This window comes from Pyxicephalus adspersus, chromosome 8 (genome assembly GCF_032062135.1).
Source record: "Pyxicephalus adspersus chromosome 8, UCB_Pads_2.0, whole genome shotgun sequence".
Classification (NCBI taxonomy): domain Eukaryota; kingdom Metazoa; phylum Chordata; class Amphibia; order Anura; family Pyxicephalidae; genus Pyxicephalus; species Pyxicephalus adspersus.
In genome coordinates this window covers 73,205,791-73,232,381 of record NC_092865.1, presented here as the reverse complement: position 1 = coordinate 73,232,381, position 26,591 = coordinate 73,205,791, and the positions used below count along the sequence as shown (strand labels likewise).

Here is a 26,591-nt window from a genome sequence, read left to right as displayed (position 1 = left end):
TGCTTCTAACTGTCACATGATATCAGTACGAAGTTTGGTTTACCTGAGGTTGAGTTTCTGCTTTTACCCACAGCTGCATCCATTAAGGGGGTTATCCCCATAAAAAGGTAATCAAAGATTTATGCTTTTGCCCTGACCAGGTGTCGGCAGGCAATACAGATCTGCTGCTGTGGGAGATTAATGCGTGAAACCATACTTCACGGTTGTTTTTTCAGGGGAGAGTAGTTTCTGAGAGATACATTTTTCCCTTCTTCCTTCATGGAAGGCCAACTCTGCCTTCAGTTGGCTACTGGGGGGCATTGCAGGATTTGCTGGTCTAGGTCACAGAACTAACCGATCTTACCTTAGCTCCTAAATAGTGGGCATCTTTTGTAACTTGCAATGGTTGTATTCCCTTGATTGGGATTTGGGAATCTCTAGGTGGCACCCACTGTAATTTCCCCTTATGAGATGTTTTGATATGTTAGCAGGTTTTTACAATGTAGAGACATTTTCTTAGCAAAGCTACCTTCTATGGTTAGAAAACCAGTTTATCAATCTCATTTTGCCCTTTTAACACCCTGATTTCCTTTGTGGATACTAGCTCCACCTAACAAAAATACTGATCTCACCTTGTGTCACACTCCCTGCCTTTGAGTGGGGGGTCCCTATCTCCTTGGGGGGGTTTGCATAAGCTCCTCACGCTAGTGGCCGCTCTTCCCCCATAGGATTTTTGCCCTTAAGAGATAAAACTGCAACTTTTCTCACTTGCCCTCTTCCTTGAGGTTGGGAAACTAGGCTTATACCCACCCTCTTTTTTTTCTATCTTTCTTTTCCTCTTTCCCTGACCCTTTAACTTTCCCTGACACCTCCAGGAAATACCTAATATAAAGCCACCACTTCACCCTGCGAATCGCACAATCAGAACATTCCTCTTCTACAGACTGCCAAAATCAAATGGTGAAAAAAGATAAGGCCGTGCCTTCCAAGATGGCTGCCGCTCCAGGTTCCACGCAGACATCAACTTCTGCTTCCTCACAAGCAGACCCCACTGACAGCATGGATTCCTCTCTTTGTTCACATATTGGTTTCTGATGCAACATGCGACCTCCTCTAAACCAGCTGCTCACTCCCCTACAAGCCCATCCAGGCCTTCTTCAATTCCAGTCTACCCTCCCAACCCTTCCAGGAAAACCGGAGAATCGTACTCTAAGAAGTTCTATGATGTTCCACATTCTGAGTTGTCTTCCAAGGCCAGATGAATTGGAAGAAATCTTAAAATGCCTTAAAGTGCTTATTTTAAATCATTTTTATAATTCCCTTTCCGTGAGGTGGGAGCCTATAACCTGTAATTTTGCTATTTTTTATTATTACCACAGTTTTTATTTTTTTTACTCCACAAGGAAAAAAGGAAATTCCTTTTTTCAATTTGTCAGTCTGTCTCTGATGTCCACTTTATGTTTTTCCCATGTTGTGACATTCCTTGTTGTTTTTAGATTACTCACACAACATCTGGTCGTTTCTTGAAATATCCGATCAACTCCACTGGAACCCCACCTTTTTGGCTACTGTGGTCAATGTCTGGTAGCAATGTCTGGACTAATGACTTTTTATTGAGCATTCCTTCAATGTTTTCTGCCTACATAGTGTAGTCTTTTTTCATTGCTATTTTATCTTCGATTGGCTAATTAATGTACGATATTACTGCTATTTGATTCGTATGTTATCTATGTTGTCTATGTTGTACTCATCCCCCTAGCTTTTTTATGCGGATAGTCTCATGGAATATCAAAGGGCTGTGCTCTCCTAACAAGTGCATGTCTGTCTCCCGTCACCTCAAACAGTTAATAGCTGATATAGTATTGCTACAGGACACCCATTTAGGCAGTAGTGATTTCCACAGAATGAAAAAATTATGGGTCAGAGAAGTTTATGGCTCACCTTCTGATGATTGCAAAGCAGGAGTTATGATGTTGTTTCATAAGTTTTTTCCAGGTAAAATCAAAACCGTTCAAAGTGATTCTGCACGGCGTATTTTGAAAGTTCTCTTTCAGTATTATGATCAGGATGTATGATTATATAATATATATGCACCCAATTCACCATCATTGTCATTTGTTCAGGAGGTAACATACTGGGTGGTTCAAGTCCCCACTCTTTACAAAATCGTAGGGGGCGATTTTAATACGCTGATGTCAGATTCTGAAGAATCTTACTCGGTCATGGGTGCTGGGCGCTCATCTAATAGCACTGCCCTAGCAGATTTTGCCAAAACTATGGGTCTGAATGATGTTTGGCGACAACACCACCCATTAGACCGTCAATATACATTTGTTTTTTAGCTCCATCTCTCCCAAACTTGATGTATGTATAGGATGGAGACACCGGAGGTACATACTATAATGATATTGGATCATTCTCCAATCTCTATTGACATGCGAGACCAATATCTGAAAGGAGAATATGTTCCCTGGCTTTTCCCTTCCTTTTTAACCAAAGACCCAGAATTTCAAAATGCTCTCACTACTGCATGGTATGATTATGTACAACGTAATAGTATCTATAGAGATGATCCTGTGCTATTTGGGAGGCAGGCAAGGCTTTCTAGAAGGTAGTTTGAAATTTGCAAGATCTTTTTTATTGGGGACCAGTGTGGAGCAAAAGATTGGGAATTTATAGATTAGTTCCTAACAGGAAAATTACATTTTTTCGTCAACCCTGGAAATTTGTGCTATTAGAATGATTGTAGTTCAAAGACAGGGTTTTTGAACTACAATCAACAGGCAACAATTTTTAGTGTATTCAGCAAAAATCAATAGTACATTCTCATAAATGTGAAACAACAAACAAAAATGTCAATAGTACAGATTTATCAGGTACTTCCTCACCCTTGGAGGTTCATTACCCAAATATTTTTGTAAACATCCACAGTAAAAATTAGAGAAGTATTTCCTCCTATCTAGAGGTCATATACATCCTATGCTAGACAGGGACCAACTATTTTATAATGCATTGAACATATAACATATACGTATTTTTGACACAGCTTTGTTAACCCGATGCGTATCGCCCAATCTAGGCTTCCTCAGGGGTGATGCTACGTATGTTGATGTTCCAAGCTCTTATCTAAGAGGTAGAATATTATCCCTTATGGCAAAGAGAAAAAAAACACTTTATCACACTTTCTCGCTGGACAACAGGAGCTTAGAAAAGCACAAAGAGAGTTAACTGACAACCCTACATCGGATTCTAAGCAATCGTGGTATGCTGCCAAACGAAAATTTGACTCATGGCTTTTACAATATGAATACCTAAAATGCAAATTTAAGTCCTTAGAGTATCATAAATATGGTAATAAATCGGGTAAAATGTTGGCTAATTTGGTCCGCTCTGCCTACAAACCAACCCATATTCCCAAATTACGGACCTCCTAAGGAGATATTGCCACCACTTCTAAGGATGTAAATCATCACTTAGCTCAGTACTTTTGAGCCCTTTATTCTTCTCCTTTGGCTGATATGCAAGCTGGTGCTGCCTTCCTTTCAAAAGCTGAGTTACCTCAATTGCAGCAAAGTGATATAAATGCTCTAAATGCGCCTATCACACCATCCCAAATTCTGGCAACTATTGCATCTTTGAAAAATGGCAAGGCTCCAGGCCCTGACGGCTTTACTGACAAGTTGTTTAAGATGGTAAAAGATGATGTGGTGGAGGATCTGAGTGCATTATACACTAATATGTGGGATAATGGAAGTTATTTTTGCTTATTTTTAGTCCTATCGCCCAATTTCATTAGTCAATATAGACGCAAAAATATTGTAGACAGGTTAGCTAAATTACTACCGTCTTTTTTTTCCCCTTCCCAAGTGAAGTTTTTTCATGGCAGAGGAGCTGTAACGAATATTCGAAAGGTGATGTGTCATCCCGATCCTAATTTAGCTATTATAGCAGTGGACGCAGAAAAAGCTTTCGATACTATAAATATTTTATGGCTTTTTCTGGTACTTAAACATATTGGAGTACAGGGCACCTTTCTCTGATTTCTAGAGGCGATGTATAAATCTCCAACTGCAAAAGTACATACACCAGTGTTTTTGTCCCCTCCTATTGCTTTCTTTAGCGGTACTAGGCAGGGGTGCCCACTTTCCTTTCTCATTTTCCGCCTGGCGTTGGTGCAATTGGGTCGAAATCTAGATGCCACTTCCTTAGGAACTTAATTTTTCGCGGATGATATTTTGATATTTATGGCTAATCCCCGGGAAGATAGTGTCAGTATCCAGACTCTGTTCTCCAAATTTGAAAGTTTTTCAGGTCTAAAGATCAATTTTAACAAAAGCGAAATCTTTTTCTAGCTCTGTCTCCACGATGATGGCAACTTGGAGTAGCTATGTCCCGTTTATATTAGCCAAACATAACATATTTTAATTTATTATATAAATTAAACTACCCACCCTTTTTGGCTAAAATACAAAAAGAACTCAAAATGTGGGAAAATTTGCTCCCTTACATTATGGGACCATAAACTTTATCAGTTAAAATGATGTCATTTTCCAAGCTACTATACCCTATGAGGACTCTACCTCTGTTGTTACCCCATAATGATATCACCAATCTCAATAATGTATTTTACAAAATTTCTGTGGAACGGTAAACGCCCAAAAATAAATTTGGTTAAGCTGTATCTGCCCAAAACTGAGGGTGGTGTGGGATTTCCAAATGTCAGGTTATATAATTTAGCTGGTGCCTTCCGACATATTATTGACTGGATCAAGGGCAACTCTTCCTGTTCTAACGTACAATTGGAAAATGAAATGGTTTATCCGTGGAATCTTATTGCTGCACTACACTGTAAATTTTCAGCTTTTCCCCCTTCCTTGCACCATAATATTTTATTTAGGGACATGATAATCACATGGAAGGTACTCAGACAGCGATTCAAAGAGCCTGTGTATTTGCCTATCTGTGGTAACCCGATGTTTCTGAAGGCTCAAGACTATGCAGCTTTCCAAACCTGGAAACAAAAAGGTCTGCAACGGTGTGGGGACCTGTTTCTCCCCGATGGCATTACCAGGATGCCCCTGGCTGCATTGAGGGCCGAATATGCTATTCTTCACTGGGCACTACAGCCCCTATATTACAACCAGTTTACGACCTATCACCGTTCCATAGTAAACAATTACACAGCAGCACTACGACCTAATGTTTTGATAAGCTTTTTACATTGTCTGCTATTAGTATATTAGTGCTCATCTGTTACCTATTTACCTACTATTTTTATTCTAATAGGAGACAATGTAAAAGTTACATACTTTTTACATAGTCTCCTATTAGAATATTTATGCTCATCTGTTACCTATTTTCACGAAACCATCATCTGTAACTAATATAAAACTGTGGCGAAGAGATTTTTCTGATCAAGATATAGTGGACCATGCCATACAAGGCTACCAAACAGTGAGGAAGTGTATGGTCAATGAGATATGGAGGAAATCCCAATTTATTATATTTGACAGGGCATACAAAAGATTTTGACCTTCTCCTGATGTACAACAAACAAGGGCTTGGCATCCTCAGTGCCCTAAGTGTAATTGTTCACATGCTTCATTATCACACCGTTTATGGTTCTGTACTGATGTTACTGCCTTTTGGCAACATATATTGCTATTGGTAACCGCTGTGACAGGCCACACTATACCAAATACTCCGTCATTTTTGGTGTTTGGGCATTGGGATGAGGCAAGCTCAGCTGCCATACCTAAATCGGTTCGTACATGGGTCACTATTTGTCTTTAGGCTGCTAGACGAGTTATTATGAAAACATTTTGCACAATCCCAAACACTTGCTGTGGAACAAGTAATCTCCTCTTTGAAGGTTTTATTTTATAGAGAAATGCTGGAAGCCAAAAATACAAGGCGATAATTATACGACTCGTTTCCCACACCAGTGGTACAAATTTCTGGTTTACACTTTTGATGATACCGAAAGGAATGTTTTTTTGATCCTTTTAAATCTTCGACATGGTACATTACTAACATATCCAGTTGATTTTGTGGAGATGTTTATGTTCTATTTACCAGAAGGTTTATAAGTGGGTGTCCCCCCCTATTTGTTTTTAATATTTTCCTTTTACTTATTGTTATTGTTCTGTATGTTTGTTCGACATTTTTTGCTATTTGGTGTTGTTTGCAAAACTTCAAAAGTTAAAAAAAAAAAAAAAATTAATTATTGTTCTTCCACAATTTTTACATATCTTCTACAAAATCCTAATCTCACTACCACACGGTTTTATTTGTAAAGCACAACAACTATTTTGCTATTTCATTTGGGGCTTACAATGGTCACAGGTTTAATTCAAGGTTGATAGACAAGATCCAAGAATGATGGCGCCCCTTATCTAACCTTATACCACCAGGACCTATTACTCACAAGGTTGGTTGACTGGTTCGCAACGGAGATAGGAAATTTTAGGTGACACTGGAGAATCATGTATCCTGCCTTGATATATAATGTTTTGTGTATAGACCAGTCTGGGCTTCCCTAACAACATGACCTACCTATCATCACATGCTCACTAATGGACCTATGGTCCCACCATTTAGGAATGAAACTGATCCTCTCCACACTCAGTTCAATAACTCCCTTATTTGACAACCTTGCATTCCCTCCACGAGTGGGGAAGAAAAATGTCTTATCTTAGGACAAACAGACCATCAAATCAGCAATATTCCCACAGTTGCTTACGTACACTATCTACTTTACAGACATCATGTTGTGAGCACACACTCCCTTGGTTTCACTATCGACCAGCGTCCTCTTTTATTGCCCTATTCTAAGATATACGTCTCCTAACCCATCCTAGAACACAATTTGAGGAGCTGTTGCTGCAACTATACAAATCCATGCATGTTATATCACATCTTTTTTTTTTTTTTTTCAAAATGTTTTTATTAAATTTTTCAAATATACAGAGACAAGTAAACAAGCAAAACCAGTAGGGTAACATGACACAAAAAAAGGGGGAGGGGGGAGGGAGAAACACTTATACCATTTTAAACAAGAAGAAAAAAAAAAAAAAAATCAGCCATTGGAGTCCATAAATAAAACTATGGATTATGAGTCAGAAATATTAATATCACATCTTTACAAGCTCCGCATTGAGCAAGGCCAAACAGCTCTCCCTTTATTTGCAAAGCAATGGGAGTGAGATATGGAGACCCCATTTCTCATGGAGGAGTGGGAGAAATTTTACACATTAACTCTATGGATGTCCTTAAGTTGTAAAGCACAGGAAAAAATAAAAACTACAAAAATCTTACCCGATGGTAATGATGTCCACAAATTCTCCCCAGATATGCCCAAGACATGTTGCAATAGTTTGTGACACCGCCATAGCTAATACTCTAGCTATCGCACTCCTCCTAATTGTCCCAGGTCCCACCATGCTGGCCAAAAAGGGTGCACTTAGACATTTAATGGCCAGGTTAGTAATCCCAAGACAATGGTGCACACCGAACATGCCTTTCCTTTGAGAGCTTGACTACATTCAATATATTTAGTAGCTGGTAGGGGGGAAATGACCAAAAAGATCGATATTTGTCCAATCTGCCTGGACAATATTTAAGAGCTCACCTCAGTTTTTAGCTCAACTGAATTACCCATGCTTCTGAACTTTCCCTAGGTGGCATTGGAACATGGACATGGTGGAAAATTCCCTCATTTGCAATTAGGTCCCTCCCTTCTCCTTTTCTCTTTCTTTATCTTATCTTAGGTAGGTTGCATTTTGGATGAAGGTTATTAACCACTATCAGGACAGGATTTGTGTTACTGGCATGTTCCCCAGATAAAAATAAAGAGGAAAAACAAACAGGAATGAAATGCATAGAAAGCACACGATGCCAGAATCAGTACTTCAGGGATGTGGAGTAATTGAGGATAATAGTTAATTCACACTCCACAAAAATGTTATGAGACCAGCAAGATGCTTGAACCATGTGTCAAAAATTAAGTATGAAGACAAAAATGGGCAATACTCTAGTTTCTCAACCAGGGTTCCTCCACAGGAACTTCTCAGGTCAGTTTAACTCATACCAATTACCCTTCTGGCTATCTGTAAGGGTGACCTATCTGTAATGTTCTTCACAATTGTAAAAAAAACATACAGTTAAGTTTATTAGTTTCCCCCAAAATTGACCCTAGACTGTGGTAATGACATATGGTAGAGACATCAGATTGTGAGCTCTTATGATGAACAGGACTATGGACTTTGTACAGTTCTGCATAATATGTTGGAGCTATATAAATACTGGATATTAGTTGTAATTATTGACAGGTTTTCACTAAAACTTGAAAGTTTTTTAAAAGTTTTCCCTATGTTAAAAAGGTCGAGAAAGGCTTATCTAGCTAAACTTTGTATTTTACTGCTATAGTGAAAGTGGACCAGTGTGACATGTTCACTCAAACAAGCTTTCAGAAAATACATTTAAATGAACACAATATAGTTTTTTTCAGGCACTTTACCTTGCACCATATACAACAATAACACTATCAATACATTAACAACAAGAGGAGCAGGTAATGCAAATTATAACTCAAGTTTTGTCATAATCTTCATACCCATAAATAGTCATGACTACAATAAGTTGTACCACATAATAAAAACAATGGTCATAAACAAACTTATATTAACACTAAACAAAAATGAAGGGATCATGGGATTTTTCTGTTTTGTTTTATTTCTCCAAAACCATCTGCTTTAGATATCCTGTGACTTTGTTTTGCAAGTCTCACCACGAAGATTTAGTAACTGCTTAACCTAGGGATATGCAGCATGCTTATGCAAGATATAAAGAGGCTTGGGGTCCCATTTTTTAAAACAGGGAAGAAAAATACAAAACTGTGGAGTTTTTGTCTACAGCAGCTAATGAAACCTGGACATAGAACCAGTTATCTCAAACAACTAAGATAAAAATGTTTTTTTGATAAAAAGCTGATATTCTGTTGCATCCAGGTGTTTAAAAACAACTTTAAAACAATCCAAGAAATATTGCATTTGGGGTCTAGCTTCAAATTCACTCAACTGAAAATAATTATTGTTTTTTAGTTTAGGATAGATGATAGAATTATAACTCAAATTGAGAATTTTAGATTTTCCTGCAGTTGGAAGCTCAGTTGAGAGGTCACAAAGTGATTTTTTAATGGTAAATAAAGGAATACTGGGACATCTGTGAGATTTTTATTGCTGTCTATGTCCCTAATGCATTTCCCCCTTTTCCGGTCTTATAAAATGTTATCTTAAAACAGGAATAAGGGGGGATCTTGGTAATTCATTCACCAGATAACATTAAAATCTTACAAAGGTTCTAACCTGTTCTCATTTATTTCAGAACTAAGGGCATTTAAATACTTTTAATCTCAGTTTTAAATAATTAATTTAAAAAATGCTAAATGTCTCGCTGTCCTTGGGAGGGTGGCATCCTGTAATGGTGTTCTAACAAACCTCTTTGACAGCAGAAGTGCAATCAGTTACCCTAATGGTCCCAATTTTTCTGACTCAGACATTTTACCATGTTGAATCATATGAATTTAGGAAGATACGAGCAATTAGGCAGTGTTCCATGTGTCTTTGTCCAGGATAGTAAGAATGTGTTCCTTGAGAAGCAAACAAAAACATCATAATGGTTTCTATGGTGTGTTAATTGCGGGGTGACAAGCAGCTCCCTATTTACAAACCATAAGGTCCTCCTGGTACCAGTACCTGTTTTTGTAGCTTACCATTTCCTTCTTAGCACAATATCTACACATTACTTTAAATAGGGCCAAATATTGTGGATTTTGGAATGTGTTAAGAAATGACACAAAAGCACATAAAACAAACATTAACTTGAATCTCATTCAATTTAGCAACATTAAGCTGTTACAGTCTAATTGCTGATCAGCTGTACATCAATAAACAAACCAGTCAACACAAATACGAGGGGGTGCTGAGATGTTCCTGGCTTTGCCCCCTTCCAGATGAAATAGAAAAATGAGTGTGGGGGCATATGACAGCCTAATATCTTAGTATGTAACTGTGCAAATATCAGGGCTTTGCAAATTTTAAAACTGTTTTTTCTTTTAGTGAGAAGCTGTGATGGCAGAGGCACAAGCAAGTTTCACGTCGTTTCAGCGAAGTGGGTGCCGAAATGTTTGAACAGTGATGAGAAGAAACGAATTGAAGAATCCAAAGCCGTTTTGGACCATTTTGAAGCTGCACAGGACATTTTGGCTAGGTTAGTGACTGAGGATGAAACCTGGCTCCACATTTAAGATCCTGAAACCAAGGAACAGTCAAAGGAATGGGGCCACAGCGGGTCCCCGTGGCCGAAGAAGCTCCAAACCCAGAAATCAGCCAAAAAAGTAAAGGCGTCCCTTTTCTAGGACAAAGATGGTATTCTGTTGGACTACCTACCTCAGGGCTCCAGTATCACCGGACAGTATTATGCTAACCTCCTGGACCAGCTAAAGGAGGCAATTAAGATGAAACGTCGTGGAAAGTTGACCAAAGGGATACATTTTTGCAGGACAATGTACTTGCACACGTCCAACGTTGTGGCTGCAAAATTGAACACCTTGGGTTTCCAAGGTGTTCAATTTTGCAGCCACAACGTTGGACATGTGCGCAAGTACATTGTCCTGCAAAAAATGTATCCCTTTGGTCAACTACTCACCTGACCTGGCCCCTTCAGACTATTATCTGTTCCCGAATTTGAAGAAACACCTGAAGGGGCAACATTTTGAGGACATTTCTGACGTTAAAGATTCTGGGCAAAGCCAGGAACTTCTCAGCACCCCCTCGTAAGTTGGCTCCCCAAAGCAAGCATAAAAATGACAAAGAAAAGTGAAGAGTAATTAAATGACTTACCTGTTCATGATGCTCGATGCCCATGCTGATTGTATTTACTAGAATAGCTATCATGATTCCTCGGTTGAAGTATTTGCTATCCACTATGCCCCTGAGTTTTACACGGATTTCTACACAAAGCCTTTCACAGAAACCTTCGTTGCTGTCTTCCTCTTCCTCTTTGTCAAGTTCTGATATGCTTCCATCACTCCCCTTTTCACTGCTTTGCCCTTGTGTCGCTTCTTGGCTGGACTTTTTGCTGTCTGGAGCAGATAACTTCAGTATATCATCCCATTTAGCTTTGGTGCATTGAGGACAATTTAAAAGATCAGAGGTAAGTGTCATCGCTATAGGTTGTACAATGGCATGGGGAGCATATTCCAAATGGTTGTGTTTCCTACATACCCCTAGGAAAACAAAACACAAGATCTTATTTATGAGCAGCCTAAAGATTGAGCCTTATTTATAAAATCTCCCCAAGACTGGAAAAGATAGACTCTCATGCAGGAACCTCGTGGATCCAACAAACCTGGAATGGATCTGGTTCAGGATTGAAACAATTTACAAATTAAAAAGGATTTTAGGATTTAGGTCTATCCATTATAGTTTATGTCCTCCAGCCTTGGAGAGCTATTATAAATCAGGCCCATTAAATCCACCCAAACACAGATATTTGATATTCAAAATGACAAATGCCTATAAAAAAGCTTCTTATCTTAAAAAAAAAGTTTCTTATTTAGGGAACTTCAGATGGAAGAATTTCCTACTGTTATTCCTAAATCTATTCCTGTATTAGTCACTATGAAGCCAAGCAAGGGAATGTCAATCATGTCACATTCTCAATAATGTAAAATAAATAAATGATTTAGTAGCAAAAGTCTACATAGGGAAGTCTAACCAAGTCTTTTCTGCAGTGACGGGAGCTATTATGAAACTGTCCATTACACTTTAATGTTAAATATGACAGATATGTGCCACCCATATTCAGCAAGAAAAACACAGAGCTAATAAACAATCTTCTGTCCTATCTAAACAATATCAAGTGGATGATTGTTAGAAAGCTATTACAAGCTTTACACACTTTTTTGAAATAAACATTATTAGTGCCACTTCTCAAAATAAAGATACACAAAAGAGTAAGGATAAAACAAATCATTGAATATAAGGGACTTTAACATTAGCTTAAAAAAAAATCATTTGGATACAATTAAAAACATCTATTTATTAGCCCACAGTATCAACAAAAGCTATAAAGATGTATTTCATACAAAACACTTTAACAGTGAGTATACAGTACTTTACATATACTTTAATGGACCTGATTTAAAAAAGTGCTCCAAGACTGGAGAAGATAGACTACAATGAGTGAACCTGAGATATCCACTAAACCTGCAATAGATCTGGTCCAGGATTACAAACATTTGCCAAATAGCAAATTATTTTTAGAAATCCATTTCAGATTTGCTGGATAACTGGTTCTCCCATGATAGTCTATCTTCTCCAGTCTTAGAAAACTTTAATAAATTAGGCCTATCGTACTAAAACACATGCATATCAGTTAAAATGTTTGAAATGCACAGGGACAGACTTATCATTTTTGCAGTCCAAGAGAGAGCATGTGGGTAGAGAAAGCAGGAAGCTGATTTTGAAGAGCGGGGGAGTGGCAGGAATAGCAGAGAGGGTTAGGGGAGGGATTTCAGAAAGAGGGTGTGGGGAGAGGAGAGAGCAGGAGACATAGAAGGAGAAGGAGGGTGAGGGAAAAGGGAGAGTGATACCATCAGTGATAATTATACCATTGTTCAGCAGCTTGAGGTCAACTAAACAAATCAGCAGTTGTTATACAGCAGGTGATATCACCCCACTTGGGCCCAGAATCATGTGATTTTGGAAGACACACCCTTTTGGTGCAATAACATAAAAATGTATTCAACAATAACTTTGAACATTGCCTTTTTTTCCAGTTATCCTGCTTTGCTCTAGTATCCCACAAGCAGATGAAACAAGGATACTTTGTGTATTCACTTTGCAATACAAGTAGGAAGTTCACCATTTTTAAATCAACACATTTGGACCATTTGTGTTCATGATAGCAAAGCTTTTGTTAGATCATTTGGATATTTTCATATTCTTCTTTAGGTTTTGTTGAGTGACCGATTGGAATTGATGCATAGCAGTTGCCATTATACAGTAAAACAGATTTAACACTTTGGGTGGAGCTGTCTATGAAAAGCGGCCAGTCTTCTGCTTGGTAACAGTACACAAAGTCTCCATCTTAATTGAAATATGGTCGGAGTGTCACCTCTCTTGTCCTATAAACCGTTATTCTCTTTTCTTTTAGCCTGGATGCTAAGTTCAGATGCTTGTTTTGACAGACTTAGGTCACGTAATAAATCATTGAGCTCTTCTTGGGAGAACTGCTGGTTTGAGGAAACGCTTCCTTCATATTCACTTCCACAGCTTACTCCTGGATTACACTCCCTGTATATCCTCCATGTTGGATACAGGAATATCAGGGACTGAACACTGCTATGGGAACATCAGCACCATGTGGCACAGGTCATCTTGCTGATTCCATATCACCGTACTCCCACTTGTTTTACTTGTAACGATTGAAAACTTTTACAATCACAGCAGAAAAATAACAATCATTTTGGTGATTTTTGGGCTCTCACCATACCATAGGTACACCAAATTTCAAACTTTTCAGTTTTCCATTTTTCCACTGGATTCAGCAGACAAAAAATACACTAAATATAGTGAAAATTCCTTGGCAAGTGAAAAAAAATTTTTTTTTGTTGAGCTGTGTTATTAAGCAATAGGTGCCTGGAAGTTAGGAGCTGCACAGTACACAACTGCACAGCCTAACCCTTTATTTATTTATTTATTAAAAAATACAATGGTGCTAACAACACATCTACAAATGGGGTAAGGTATAAAGAGAGGAACATTTTTTATTAAGCCTACATACTTACCTAAATCTATAATTTTCATATCGGTTTGCAATAATCTTCTCAAAGTGTATAGTTACATAGTAGGTTAAGTTGAAAAAAGACATAAGTCCATCAAGTCCAACCGCTAGGGAAATGAACATATCCCAGATATAAAACCCTATAGACATAGTTGGTCCAGAGGAATGCAAAAAAAAAACTTCTGGTACAATTTGCTTCAACAAGGGAAAAAATTCCTTCCGGATTCCATGAGGCAATCGGATGTTCCCTGGATCAGCAGTCACTATTATTTTTACTTTAAATCCTTAATCCCCAGTTATATTCTGTGCTTCTAGAAATCATCCAGCTTTTTCTTAAAGTAATCTATAGAACTTGCTGAAACTTCTTCCTGAGGGAGCCGATCCCACATTTTCACACCTTACAGTGAACAATCCCTTCCTTATCCGGAGCTTAAACTTCTTTTCCTCCAGACGCAAAGAGGGCCCCCTTGTGCTTTGTAATGATCTCAAAGTGAATATATGAGAAGAGAGTTCTCTATATGGAGCGTTTATATATTTATACATGGTGATCATATCCCCCTTATACGTCTCTTCTCAGGGGGGAACTGGCTCAGTTCAGATAATCTCTCCTCATAGCTGAGTGTGTGGTCATTAACTTTGCACAATCTGCTTCCTGATTTTAGTGTTACACAATAAGCCTGGTTAATTAAAGCTTCCAATGACTGGAGAAGATAGACTATAAAGGGGGAACCTGGATGAAAATGTTTCATTCCTTGACTAGACCCAATCCAGGTTTGCTGGATCACTCAGGTTTTCGCATGATAGCCTATCCCCTCCAATCTTGGAGAGCTGTAATAAATCAGGCCCAGTAGTTCAAGTCACTTCTTTTTCCGTTGCAGGTCTTAAGGTCAATTGACCCACTAGAACAATGCACTGACAAGGTAAATGTCATCTTTACATTCTAAATCTAAATTGAAAATTTGGGTAACTAAGTAATATTAGTTAAATACCGAGCTTTAGGCCCTTTAGTGGCTATTTTACAAATCTCTATTTCATTACAAAAATATGGTAGAACAAGCTTGAAAATGTTGGTCATATCAAGTACTTTACCAGATACATTATTTCCATCAGTAGTGGGTACATTATTAAATACAGGCCACTTGACCGGCCGGACTTTATTTGCCAACCATTTAGGACTTAAAAGCTGATGTAAGCTTTTTTTGTTCTGCCAGACAAGCCATTTTGTGTTATGTTCATGCTGAATGGAAGCTATTTTATTTATGTCTAGCTGACTTCTATGAAGCACGATAGTGCCCAGGGATGAGCATATCCCCCCCAAATCACAGTATATATATATGTAATAAACATACATATACAAACAATAAAAAGTCTCTTTTAAAGGCATTTTTCTCTAGGTATTGTGGTTGCTATTGAGTTTTTCTAAATAGCTGCTAAATTATGTGATAAAAACAAAACATTGGTAATGTGAACATAAGAAATTTGGAGCATGTCCCATTAGACTCTTACAAAGTTGATGTTGCTCTTTGCCATTGATCCCCAGCTTGGCATTGTTGAGCTCAATACGACTCTGCCGCCGGCTCTGAAGGCTGGTATAAAGTCCGACTGTACGACGCTTGGCCTTTCGAAGGATGTGGCAGACATATTGAAAGATTTCCTCATAACAGTCCCCAGGCTCAGCATAACTCGCTACTGTACTAGAAGATAAATACAAAGCCCTTTGCTCCTGCATCAGCTGATGTTCCCTTTGCTTGGTCTCTGAGAACTGAGTGGCAATAACAACCAAGCACAAATTGATCATGAAGAATGATCCGACCTGCAGCAGGAAGAACAATTAGATTACAATGCTCCTCTGAAGCTTAAAAAACAATTGGCATATTCAAATCTCAGCATGAAATGTAAAACTGTAGCAGCACAAGCAAATGATAAACTGTAGCAGCACAAGCAAAAGGATAAATTATCAGCATTTATTACAGAAAAATATAGTTAGTGAATATCACAACAGGTGCTTATTAATTGTAAAATGAGCTAGAGCTCTTTGATTTTCTCTATATGCACTGATAACTTTGGAGCCGCTTTATATAATCCTCAGCAATTTACCTCTTTCCTGGTTGTGTTAGGTCAATAAAGGAGTTACACAGATAATATTTTCCCTGAAAGACTAATTCCCCCACCTCCTAGATTGTAAGCTTTTTGGGGCAGGGTCCTCTCCTCCTGTGTCACTGTTTGTTTTCGTCTGTAATTTGCAACCCCTATTTAATGTACAGCGATGCGTAATATGTTGGCGCTATATAAATCCTGTTTATTAAAAATATTAATAATAATAAAGACAAGGGATATAGTTTTAAAGGAGCAGACAAATCTAGACATATTTGCCGGGAACAGCCATATTTGCTTTTTATTTACCCTTGCACATTAAGGGTAATTATAAACTTTATTTGCAGATAGAATAAGTACAGAAGCACTTAAAGATTTTCATCTTAAAAATCCTTGTTTCAGGCATATCTGTATCTCCAAGTGCCAGGTGTGTGCACTTCTATGTTATTCTTGGAAATCAATGAGCAAATCACTGATAATAAATAAATAAATATATATATATATATATATATATATATATATATATATATAGCCTATGCGGGGAATATAAATTTGAGGATAATATTCATTACGGTGAAATCTAGAACACTTCTGCCTTCGTAAAAAGTGGCATAAATTATGGTGTGGGCTCAACAAGTTTTAGAGGGGTCGACACCGCCAGCGAAGGAATTATTAATATTATTTTATTATAATTATGCAGGTCAGATCTTCTACATTACCAGACAAAGTGGAACAAAGATTGTCCATTTCCACCAAGTCACAGTCAGTTATTTTGTATTTCATGGACACAGAAGCATCTCAACTTTTCTGTCCTAACTGCCAGCCTGAAAATCTGTTGGCTGATCATATGAGCAGATCATTTCTCAGTTTTCAAGTCAATGGACCTGCTTCCATCTTTTAGTGGAAGGTCCACTTTAAATAAATCTGTACACTGGTCACTTAAACCAGAACTTTTCTTGGCATTACTCCCTATCACACATTGTTTCCACACATTAAACTCCCCTTTCATACCCTCTACATTCATTTTCTGTACATACTGCTCGCCATCATGGCCCCTGCACTCTTCTAGTGCACATTCTATCCTCAGCTATGCCCTGAAAACTCCTTTCCTGCACATGGTGCCTCCTTCTCACCATTTATGTTCCTCTCCTGCACATAATGGGGTTCATTTATGAAAGCTCTCCAAGACTGGCAAGGATACACTTTCATTAGTGAATAGCAGATTACTTTGAAAAAAAACATTCCAGGTTTGCTGGATCACACCACTTTCACGCATGAAAGTGTATCCTCTCCAGCCTTGGAGAGCTTTAATAAACAAGGCCCATTGCCTCAAAGAAACTTCTTTAGCAAAGTTTGTAATATCTCTAATAATGTAATATAACTTTTCCCATTCTGGATTGACAGACAATTTTTGCTGAGAACAGGTGAAGAAACGGTAAAACACATGATTTCTGACGCTTTACACTGTGGTACTGACACTCACCTGGGCTAAGTCTTGCCCCTCCACCCCCTCTGTATTTTCTGCCTCTTACTTTCTCTTTTCCCTATTATATCACAATTAGAAGATTATAAATGTCATTTGTCTTCATTTTAAGAATCATTCCCCCTAAATGTTTGCCAGCTCGCATGAAGTTTTGGAGACGTGACTTGGCTCACCTTTCATAGGGGAGTCTGCCAGCACCATTCCTCAAGGTAAATGTATCTGCTTTTGCAACTTTGACTTACCACTGTACAATACAATATTATTTTGTGCCGAAAACCCTGCTTTTCTCCTTTCTTATTAACTTTCGTACCTAACAAAGGTTGGCACACAGTCTTTTGGGACTAACACAAAGTGTCTTCCACCACCCATCCTTAAATCCACCAATGTAAACTTTGAGTGGCAGTTAAATGATACAATTAATGGCATTATAAATATGTTATATGAAAGGATGAAACCTATTACATGTGATAAAATGTGATAAAAACAGTCTTTTTTGTAGTCTTCGGCCATGCATATGGCTACACTGGCTATGCAGAAATCTATAAGCTATAGATTAATATCTATAAGCTAAGTTAAGAGCTGTAACAGTCTGTTGTGTCATGATATAAACATGATATATACATGATATGATATAAAATGTAGGGTATGGTAAAGGACCTAAGCTGGTCAAAAAAGACCAATCAATTCCTGAAATGGGTGTGACCTATAAAAAACTCAATACCTGTGTTAGTCAATTAGGTGAGATGTCCATAAACCTTGATTTATTAAAATCTAATAGTGGACTTGTAGAACATTAGTTCTCTTTCAATTTAAATAAATTCTTTCAGTTGAATTACAGGGTTTGTTGGGCACAGGGGTCATTTTAGAATATTATGGGGTGTTTCCACAAATGGGGGAGGACGTTAGGGGTTTGATGGATGTATCAGTGGTTTGAGTGTAACAGTTGTAGGTGAGTAAGGATTGGTTTGCTAAGGTTTGCCTCCCTAGGATTACTATGTTCAGGTAACCTCCCAAGCAGTAACCCCAAATGTGACTCAGGATAAAAAAAAAGCTGAAAGCAGTAACCCCGAGCCACACTCATGGTAGCTAAAAACATAAAAAACAAAGACTTATCCACCAGCGTCCTTCAGTGTCCTGCCCATCAGATTCCATCCTCGGGCCGCGTCCTCTTCCTCCGATCTGTCCCCCGGCGAGTGCACTGATGTTCCCCGGCAGTTCCCTGTGACGTTGGTGCATGCGAAGGAATGCGGCAGGAAATTCAAACTATTTTGTATTAGATTCAATACAAAATAATTGTATTGAATCTAATACAAAGTAATCATTACATAATATATATGCTACTGTACAGTTGTATTACAGGTTTAAGTATTTTTATGCACCCTTGTTTTAACAGATTTTTTGTTTTTTCATTTACAGTTTAATATTAAATGTATTAAATATTGGACATATTTCGGTGAGTTATGCTTATAAAATTACAGGCCGACAATGTAAAAAAAATTTTCATGAAAAACAATGTACCGCTTTTATACATATAAATTCGAACAGAAATGAACCGCCCAGTAGGTTAAAAAAATTGAGTGGAGATGTTGAGGTACACATTATGGCAAAATTAAAGGCTAATGCCAGAAATGTGGTGTTTAATTTTTTGACATTGACTTCTAGGCTCAGCAGGTAAATACACAAAGAAAGGGGGGTGCGTTGGAGGTATATATATCTGGTGGTATTTAGCAATACCCTACTGTTGGGTTTTAAATGATGCTCAAGGATTTTCCTTTACTCGACCAATCAGAGAGCACTAGAGGTTTGGAATGGGGAGACTTGTCCCCATTTAACCTCTAGTGCCAGGGATCGCACAAAGGAGGATTCCACTGCGATCCCCAAGCACTAGAGGTTAATTAACCTCTAAAGCCTGAGGAGCACACACAGGAGGATTCCAAGCGCTGCATGAATGAATCCAGCCCTGGGAATCCACTGCGATCCCTGGGCACTAGAGGTTTATTCACCTCTAGTGTCCAGGGATCGCACACGGGAGGATTCCCAGGGCTACATGAATGACTGCAGCCCTGGGAATCCTCCTGTAATGATTTCCTGGAACGTTCGAGGAAATGACACGTTCGATGAAATTTTCGCGAGAATGCCAGAGACTAATGCCTAAAATACACCTACTATACCATCCAATGGCATGTATAGTAGGGCTTAGCCATCCAGATTGTAACTCGAGTAACTCAAATAACCACTTGTTATGACTGATGTGTTTAAAAGAATATCTCTAATTGCACAAACTTACAACAGATGGGCCAAAGAATCAAAATACCACACAAGATGTCACTTAGCTATGAACATGCACCCAAGGCCACAATTTGCACAGGCTCACAAAAAATGTCTGCTGCAACATTCTTATGGTAAGGTCAGTATTTGCTGTGAACAACATGAATGCATAGTTTAATCCTGCCATGTATCAATGGTTCAGACTGGCATTGAGGGTAAAAAGGTGTAGGGGAAATGTTCTTGGCTTCTTTTGAAACTCCTAATACCACTCGATCATCAATCAAATGTTAAAGACTATCTTTGTGTTGTTCATGATAATGTCTATCCCTTTTTGTTGGCCTGTTGCAATGTAAGGCCCTGGTCCAGCAAAGGTACTCGCCAGACACCAGTGCCCCAATCTAACGCTGTACTCGGGAGCCTCGGGAGAAGACTGGTTGTGTTTCCCATCAATCGGTTGCCCCCAGGACTTAGTGAGCAAGGGGTGGTGTCTGGGGAAGAGCTGGCAGAGGACCAGGAGCTATAAAGTCCCAGCAGCCAATAGCAGCGCAGGATAGAGTCAGGAACTCATCTGCCCCAAAAATCCCCTTCAGCTGTGCACATCCTCAGAGTGTGAGCATGAGAGTGCGGGATACCGTGGTTAAATAATTAGAACAGTAATGTTAAGAAATATGATATTTTATTTATTGGGCGTACTTCTATTACAATGGATTTATATTCACGTCACATGTAAAGTAGCAGGTTCAAGTAAAACATATACCAAGAAATTCTGCTAAAATAGGTAAACAGTTTAACACAATAGTGATATCCTTATATGCTATGCCTGCATTTCATTTGTGTCAAAACATTGAGCTTGATTTAATAAATCTCCCCAAGACTGGATTGGATACACTTTCATCAGTGAAGCCGGGTGATAAAGCAAACCTGGAATGGCTCTGGTACAAGATTCAAAACATTTGCTAACAAATAGCAAATACATTTTGAGAAATCCATTCCAGGTTTTCTGGATCACCAGCTTCACTGATAAAAGTGTATCCTCCCTGGCTTTGGAGAGCTTTAATAAATCAGAGCCATTATGTGAATCATTTTCTTACTTGAATCCGTAAACAGAATTTTGGATGGTCTTTGGGTATATTTAAATAGTCTTAACGTCTACAGTTATATATAGTATAGAAGGTATAGGGATTTATTTATATCTACAGGCTTTTACATCTCAATAACACCCATTCTGTATGTAGTAACAGTCTGTATGTTTTGTGGAATTTGTGGAATTGGTCATGTTACCTCACATGAAGAAGTCAATGTAAAGCCTAAAACCGTAATCCGCATTTAAGTTTTGAAACTTAATGTGATATATGCAAAATGTCACTTTTTATAAAATGCGAAAAAAAGCTGTTATTTCATGCTTAAAGGTATATTAACTGTACTGTATGGACACAGAAGGGTAAAAACATACTTTGTAGCATTTAATGTTCAAAGCAAAAATCAGTCAAGGAAGTTCACTTGACGGATCATCACTGATGACTGCTTGATCTACAATAAACAACAGTAAAGAAGACCAGCTGGAAACTTTGCTTTTTGAGTGATAGACAATAGGCCAGCATATGATCTGCCAAGATGTTGCATTTTGGAAAAGTGGGGGAATTGAATGGAATAAATGAACCCAAATTGGGTTATTATCTTTAGACAATCGTTCTATTTACAGGTAAATTGATTTTAGGAATATTAGGTAAATGTTCAGAAAGGTTACCGTTACTATTTTCTTAAATGTGAATGTGTGTATGGGTGAATGTTAAGGACCATTTTTTTTTATAGAAGAATTAATGTTGCTAAATGTAAGGTAACTAAATTTAACAAAGATTTCAATTTAAAATTTCTACTTGTTTGGTCTGAAACGTAGAATGAATGGACAAAATGAATATAAAATCATTGATAAATATATTTTTATTTTATATTTAAAAAGTGTGGTATGTACTTGAGTATAAACTGGGAATCTGTGGCTACCTAGGTCACACCTGTACATAAGTAATTAAATATACAGTATATACAGTAATTAAAACAATATGTTGCCTACTGTAATACATTGATACTTACTATGATAAGGAGAATGAAGTAAATGAAATTGTAGAAGGAGTGAGCATCCATGACATAATACATGATTTCCACCCAGCCCTCCAGTGTGATTACCTGCAAACAAAATATTGAATAATACATTTTATTTGCTAAATCTAGGTATTTATTGAATCTCATAATACATTTGCATTTAAAACCCCCTTTCTTTCATTTTTCAAGCTTTATTCCATGCTTATGCATCTTTAACTATATCATTGCATACCAATTTTTCCTACTGAACCTTTTAATAATTAGAAGTTCATATTCCCCATAATATGATCCTATCTACCCTCAATGAAACTACATTCCAAATCCTTCTGTTTTACTAGATAGTGAGTGGCTCACATTTTACTGGGAAACCGCAAAAGCAGGATTGGACATTTTTCAATTTTGGGTCCCACGTTTTCCCAAGGTCTGCAGGTCTATTTAGCACACCTTGTGCAGGTGATGTGAGCCAGTGTCTCTGGAGGTTTGCTGGCGAGAGGACAGAACCACTTTGCCTGTAAATGGAAAAGCACCTATTTTAAAGGCAGCCAAAGCAAGTTGTGCTAGCTAGGAGGCTATATTATTGGTTTAAAGACTGCTAAATGTATGACACCACATTTGTGAGGAAAGACTGTTTGGTTTGTTTGCAATTTTTTTTTATTAATAAATATGGCCAGGGGCCCTAAAAAGAAGCTCATACCTGGAGTTGCCTCATTGGCAAGCTTCCCAGCTTCTTTCCTTTCTTCAGGGATTTGGTGTAGCTTAGGTGTGACATGCACCCCTGGTTCAGTAATAATGTCATATTGTACCACAGAGGTTCAGGGAAGTAAGTTTGTTTTCCAACAGGAACTTTCTCCTTGTTTTTATGAACTATCATTTCAGTTATTGTTACCTGAGCTGATTCGGCAATCACATGGGAGCCAGACAGGACGGTTGCTGCTGCTGGTGATGTTCTGTCTTTTTTAATACATTTACTTGGTTTACATGGCTGGTTTTCTTTTTCTTTTGCCAAAAATCCTATATTTAACTTCCTCAACCTTTTCAATCTGACTGTGCCGCTTAGCAAGAACCAGTGGGGATCAACACTAGTACTCTCATTCCAGGGGAAAACGTTGGACTTGAGCCTGATGATTGTATATTATTTCCTGGGCTGATTAGGCCTGTGCTAAATTTCCTTTTACATTCAGTTTACAGCAGCAATTCTATCCTGCATTTGTGAAAGGTTTCTAAATACATTCCTGTGAGGGGTTTTCTCACAATCCCAGCTTTCCTTGGCAATGTCGAAACCTTTTTCTTCTTCTTCCAAAGAGCAACAAACAGAAAGTACTCTGTAAAGGACTGAAGGAATCATATAATAGCAAACAATAGGAAGCAACAGTCCCACCTTTTCCCATCCTTTAAAAAACTTTTTTCAACATGCTTTATTTTTTATTTAATTTTAATTTTTTTACTTAATTGTTCCACGCAACCATCAGTTTTAAAATGGTAAATGGAGGTTATCAAATTGGTTAGCTTGAACAATTTAAACAGCTTTTTGTTGATCTGGATGCAATCAGGGTACCTTGGTTAGTTCATTAGGATTTCATTAGGGACCCCTACTCCACTGAACACATGGAGCATCTTCTTGGACATATATGTTTAATAGATGAATTGTGGAGGGGAATTGCATCAGATTAACAGGTAGAGTAATCAATATTACAAGAATATGGTGATCGTCCTGAACAGACATGAGCAGTGGGTCCCGAAGGTTCATAGAAAATCTCTACTTTAATCATTGGCAATGGCTCTCAACAAACTGGACAGAAGGTGTAATAACTTTCTATGTCTTTTTGCACCCCAGGGCAGTAATACTCTTTGTAAAACTCTTTCAGTGGTTTTGTTTATCTCCAAAGGACTGCTAAACAAGAGCTCATAGGGGAGTTCTAGTACCAACTTTCTGTACTTCTTTGGGACCACCAATTGTTCAGTAATAACATCCCTCTGTTAACCCTCCTAATAAACAAATCCGTGTTAATAACAAAATAAGGAAGACACAGCCGAGCTTCTGGTTCAAGAGGTTTACTATAGATCATGTCCACATTTTCTCAGGTCTGAACAAGTACTAAAGTTGTCTTTAGGGACATTGAAATTCTTAAAACTCCAGAGTAACCTTAGTGTCAGCAGAAGATTTGTCCAGCTTCACTTACTGTAGGGACTTCCTTATATTTCTCTAGTTCACCTGGCATAACAGTAAAAAAAATCTAGAGTTTCCCAGGAGGAGAAACCAGTATGAGTAGCCGATTCTTCTGCGCAGGCCAGAGTGTCTGACTTACTGTGCAATTTTTTTGGGAACCAAAGCAGAGTTAGACTCCCCAAATATCAAGGAAGTCCCTCACAATGATAATTTCTCGTAACAGGTATGAAGGTGTGATTTTCATCAAATGACTCATGCACGGCGAGGGAGAACCACTAGGGGGCACTGCGGCTTGTATGGAGGTGGTGTGAGCCCTAAGAAGGGCCAAGGTGCAGAGTCAGCAATAGAAACATTTTCCCAATTTCAGACGTCAATCTCCAGGCCTCTATCTTTTTTACCAGTTGCTGGGGAAGACCTTTGTTTTGGGTAGAAAGTGCCTGGGTTTGGTGAAGCCACCAAGTCCTTAGCATTGAGGTACCTTTTCATGAACTCCACCAGATTGTCAGCTGACTTGGGATATCTTTGGCTCACCCATTTTTGCTGGGCAACCAGGAAGGACTTTGGGTAAGTATCAATTCTTGCTCTATTCAAAACAATCAAATGCTTTAACAGATCCTCCTTTTTTAGCCATTTCAGGTACCGGACCCTTACCTAGCATGCTGCTATGATGCCTGTATTCCCAACATACTTGAGATAGGGATAAGTAGAAGGTTTAGACGTCCTGGGACTTCTAGTCGGTCTGCTGAGAATGTGAGAATGTTCTGTAATTTTAAAGCATTCACCTGTCTGCTCAATTGTAGCCTTAGCCAGGTGCATGGGGTGGATCAAAGGTTCAAAATGTATATGATAAAAGTCTAGGTGAAATATAGACAGAACAAACTTAGATAGAACCTAGACAGGACGTTTGTAGCACAATATATATATATATATATATATATATATATATCCAATGTAATCAATATCAAGTTAAATTTCCCCACTTCAAAACTGTGTATAGTCAGCCTATAATCCATGACAATTATAAACAAATATAAAATAATAATGTTCTTTACCTGAAAAATGACAATCCAAGCATAGCCTATGTTATCAAAATTGATGGCACCCTTATGAGGGTTTGTGTTGCTGGTACGACAGACATTATAGTACTGGTTCCAGTTGACACACATGCCACTAACATTAAATTCCTGACGTATAGAGTTGTAATAATAATAGTCTTCTTTATCTAAGCAGCATTCGTGACCCCTATCTCTGAGAGGTGGGATCTCATGGCATCCCATTATTCCATTATCACCAGATAAAGAGCAGATAAATGGCATCTCATCATCTTCTTCAGGCTGGTAATAAGGTGGCAATGTTATATCACCTTGTCTGGAAAAAAGAAAAATAATATATTCAAAAATCAACATCTAGCAAAATAAATCAGTAGTTTAACTTGTAAAAAAACAAACTAGGAATCAGTATAATACAAATCTACCAATGTAGATGTCTCCATAGATACTAAAGGCATATACTGTCACAATTGTCAAGTTTTACAGTCTATGAGATTATTTTCCGACAGTAAAATAGGACAATAGGACAGTGACAATAGTGACGATGGGACAGTTAAGTCTAAGAAAGCTTTGTCATAATCCTCCAGCCATGTCAGGAATATTCTTTCTTCTCTCTAGTTCAAACTCAGGCACTCAGAAGCTCCCAATAGGTTTTATTAAAAAAAAAAAATGGCAACATACCCACGGTGATTAGGACTCCATTATAAAGAGACAAATACCAGCTATTGGCTCCTGTCCTTTTCCTCAAGTTACATTTGCAAGCTTTTATGTTCATTACACAAATGCGATTGATAGGCTTTAAATAAATATTTATCACAGATTAGAGAGGCCCGGAGCAGGGACTAAGTGAAGGGACTAGCATTCTGGCTAGTGTTGGGGAGAAGCAACTGGAGCAGTGTGCTGCACTGTTGTGCTATTTGGACACGGTTAGAAAGGCATATGGGCAGTATGGGAGAATTGCTTGATTGCGATATGATGAGCAATTCCACCAGAGGAAGGCAGTGCAGCCGTCATTAAGATGGAACCAGAGGGATATAGGGCTTTAGATGTCGGACAGAAGGCAAAGCGGGTCACAGTTTTTTCCAGAGGGGGCTGGTGGTCAGCAAGTGTCAGGACCCCGGCCCATAAATAAGAAAAAGGGGGCGTGTTGGCTCCATAATGAGGGAGGATACAAGTTTGGGGGAAGCTGTCACTTCCGCCAAGATTGCTCTTTCTGTGGGGGCGGTCATGGATTGTCAAAATGTTTTAGGCAGTCCTCCAGAAAAGGGGGCAATGGTGTAGTAAAGGGGGTGAGAATCTAAAAGTTGCTGACCTTTTTAGGTAAATACCCGGACCAGAAGACAGCAAGGGAGGGATTTACAATGGGGTTCAGGATTCTATGCACAATGGGTTGCCGAAGTTGTCAAAGGAGCCTAGGAATTTAAAGTCAGCATTCAAGTACCCTGAGGTGGTCACGGACAAGTTAGCCAAAGAAGTACGGTTGGGTAGGATGAGGTCCTTTCAGGGCACCACCGGTGGAGGGGTTGGTAGTTTTCCCTCTAGGGCTGGTTCCCAAAAAGGAGACTGGAAAATTTAGGATGATCCATCATTTGTCATTCCCAAG

The 26,591-nt window shown here is 38.4% G+C and overlaps 1 protein-coding gene across 1 annotated transcript in view; it reads right to left on the bottom strand.

Annotated features, from left to right (window-relative positions):
- CACNA1I (calcium voltage-gated channel subunit alpha1 I) overlaps window positions 1-26,591 on the bottom strand; it is a 370,590-nt gene that overhangs the window by 249,447 nt on the left and 94,552 nt on the right. Inside the window, exons 4-7 of the mRNA XM_072421248.1 lie at window positions 24,992-25,307; window positions 21,764-21,856; window positions 15,334-15,640; window positions 10,881-11,266 (exon numbers count right to left, since the gene is read on the bottom strand). Coding sequence (XP_072277349.1) covers window positions 10,881-11,266; window positions 15,334-15,640; window positions 21,764-21,856; window positions 24,992-25,307 — 1,102 coding nt within the window. The remainder of the gene's footprint in view (window positions 1-10,880; window positions 11,267-15,333; window positions 15,641-21,763; window positions 21,857-24,991; window positions 25,308-26,591) is intronic.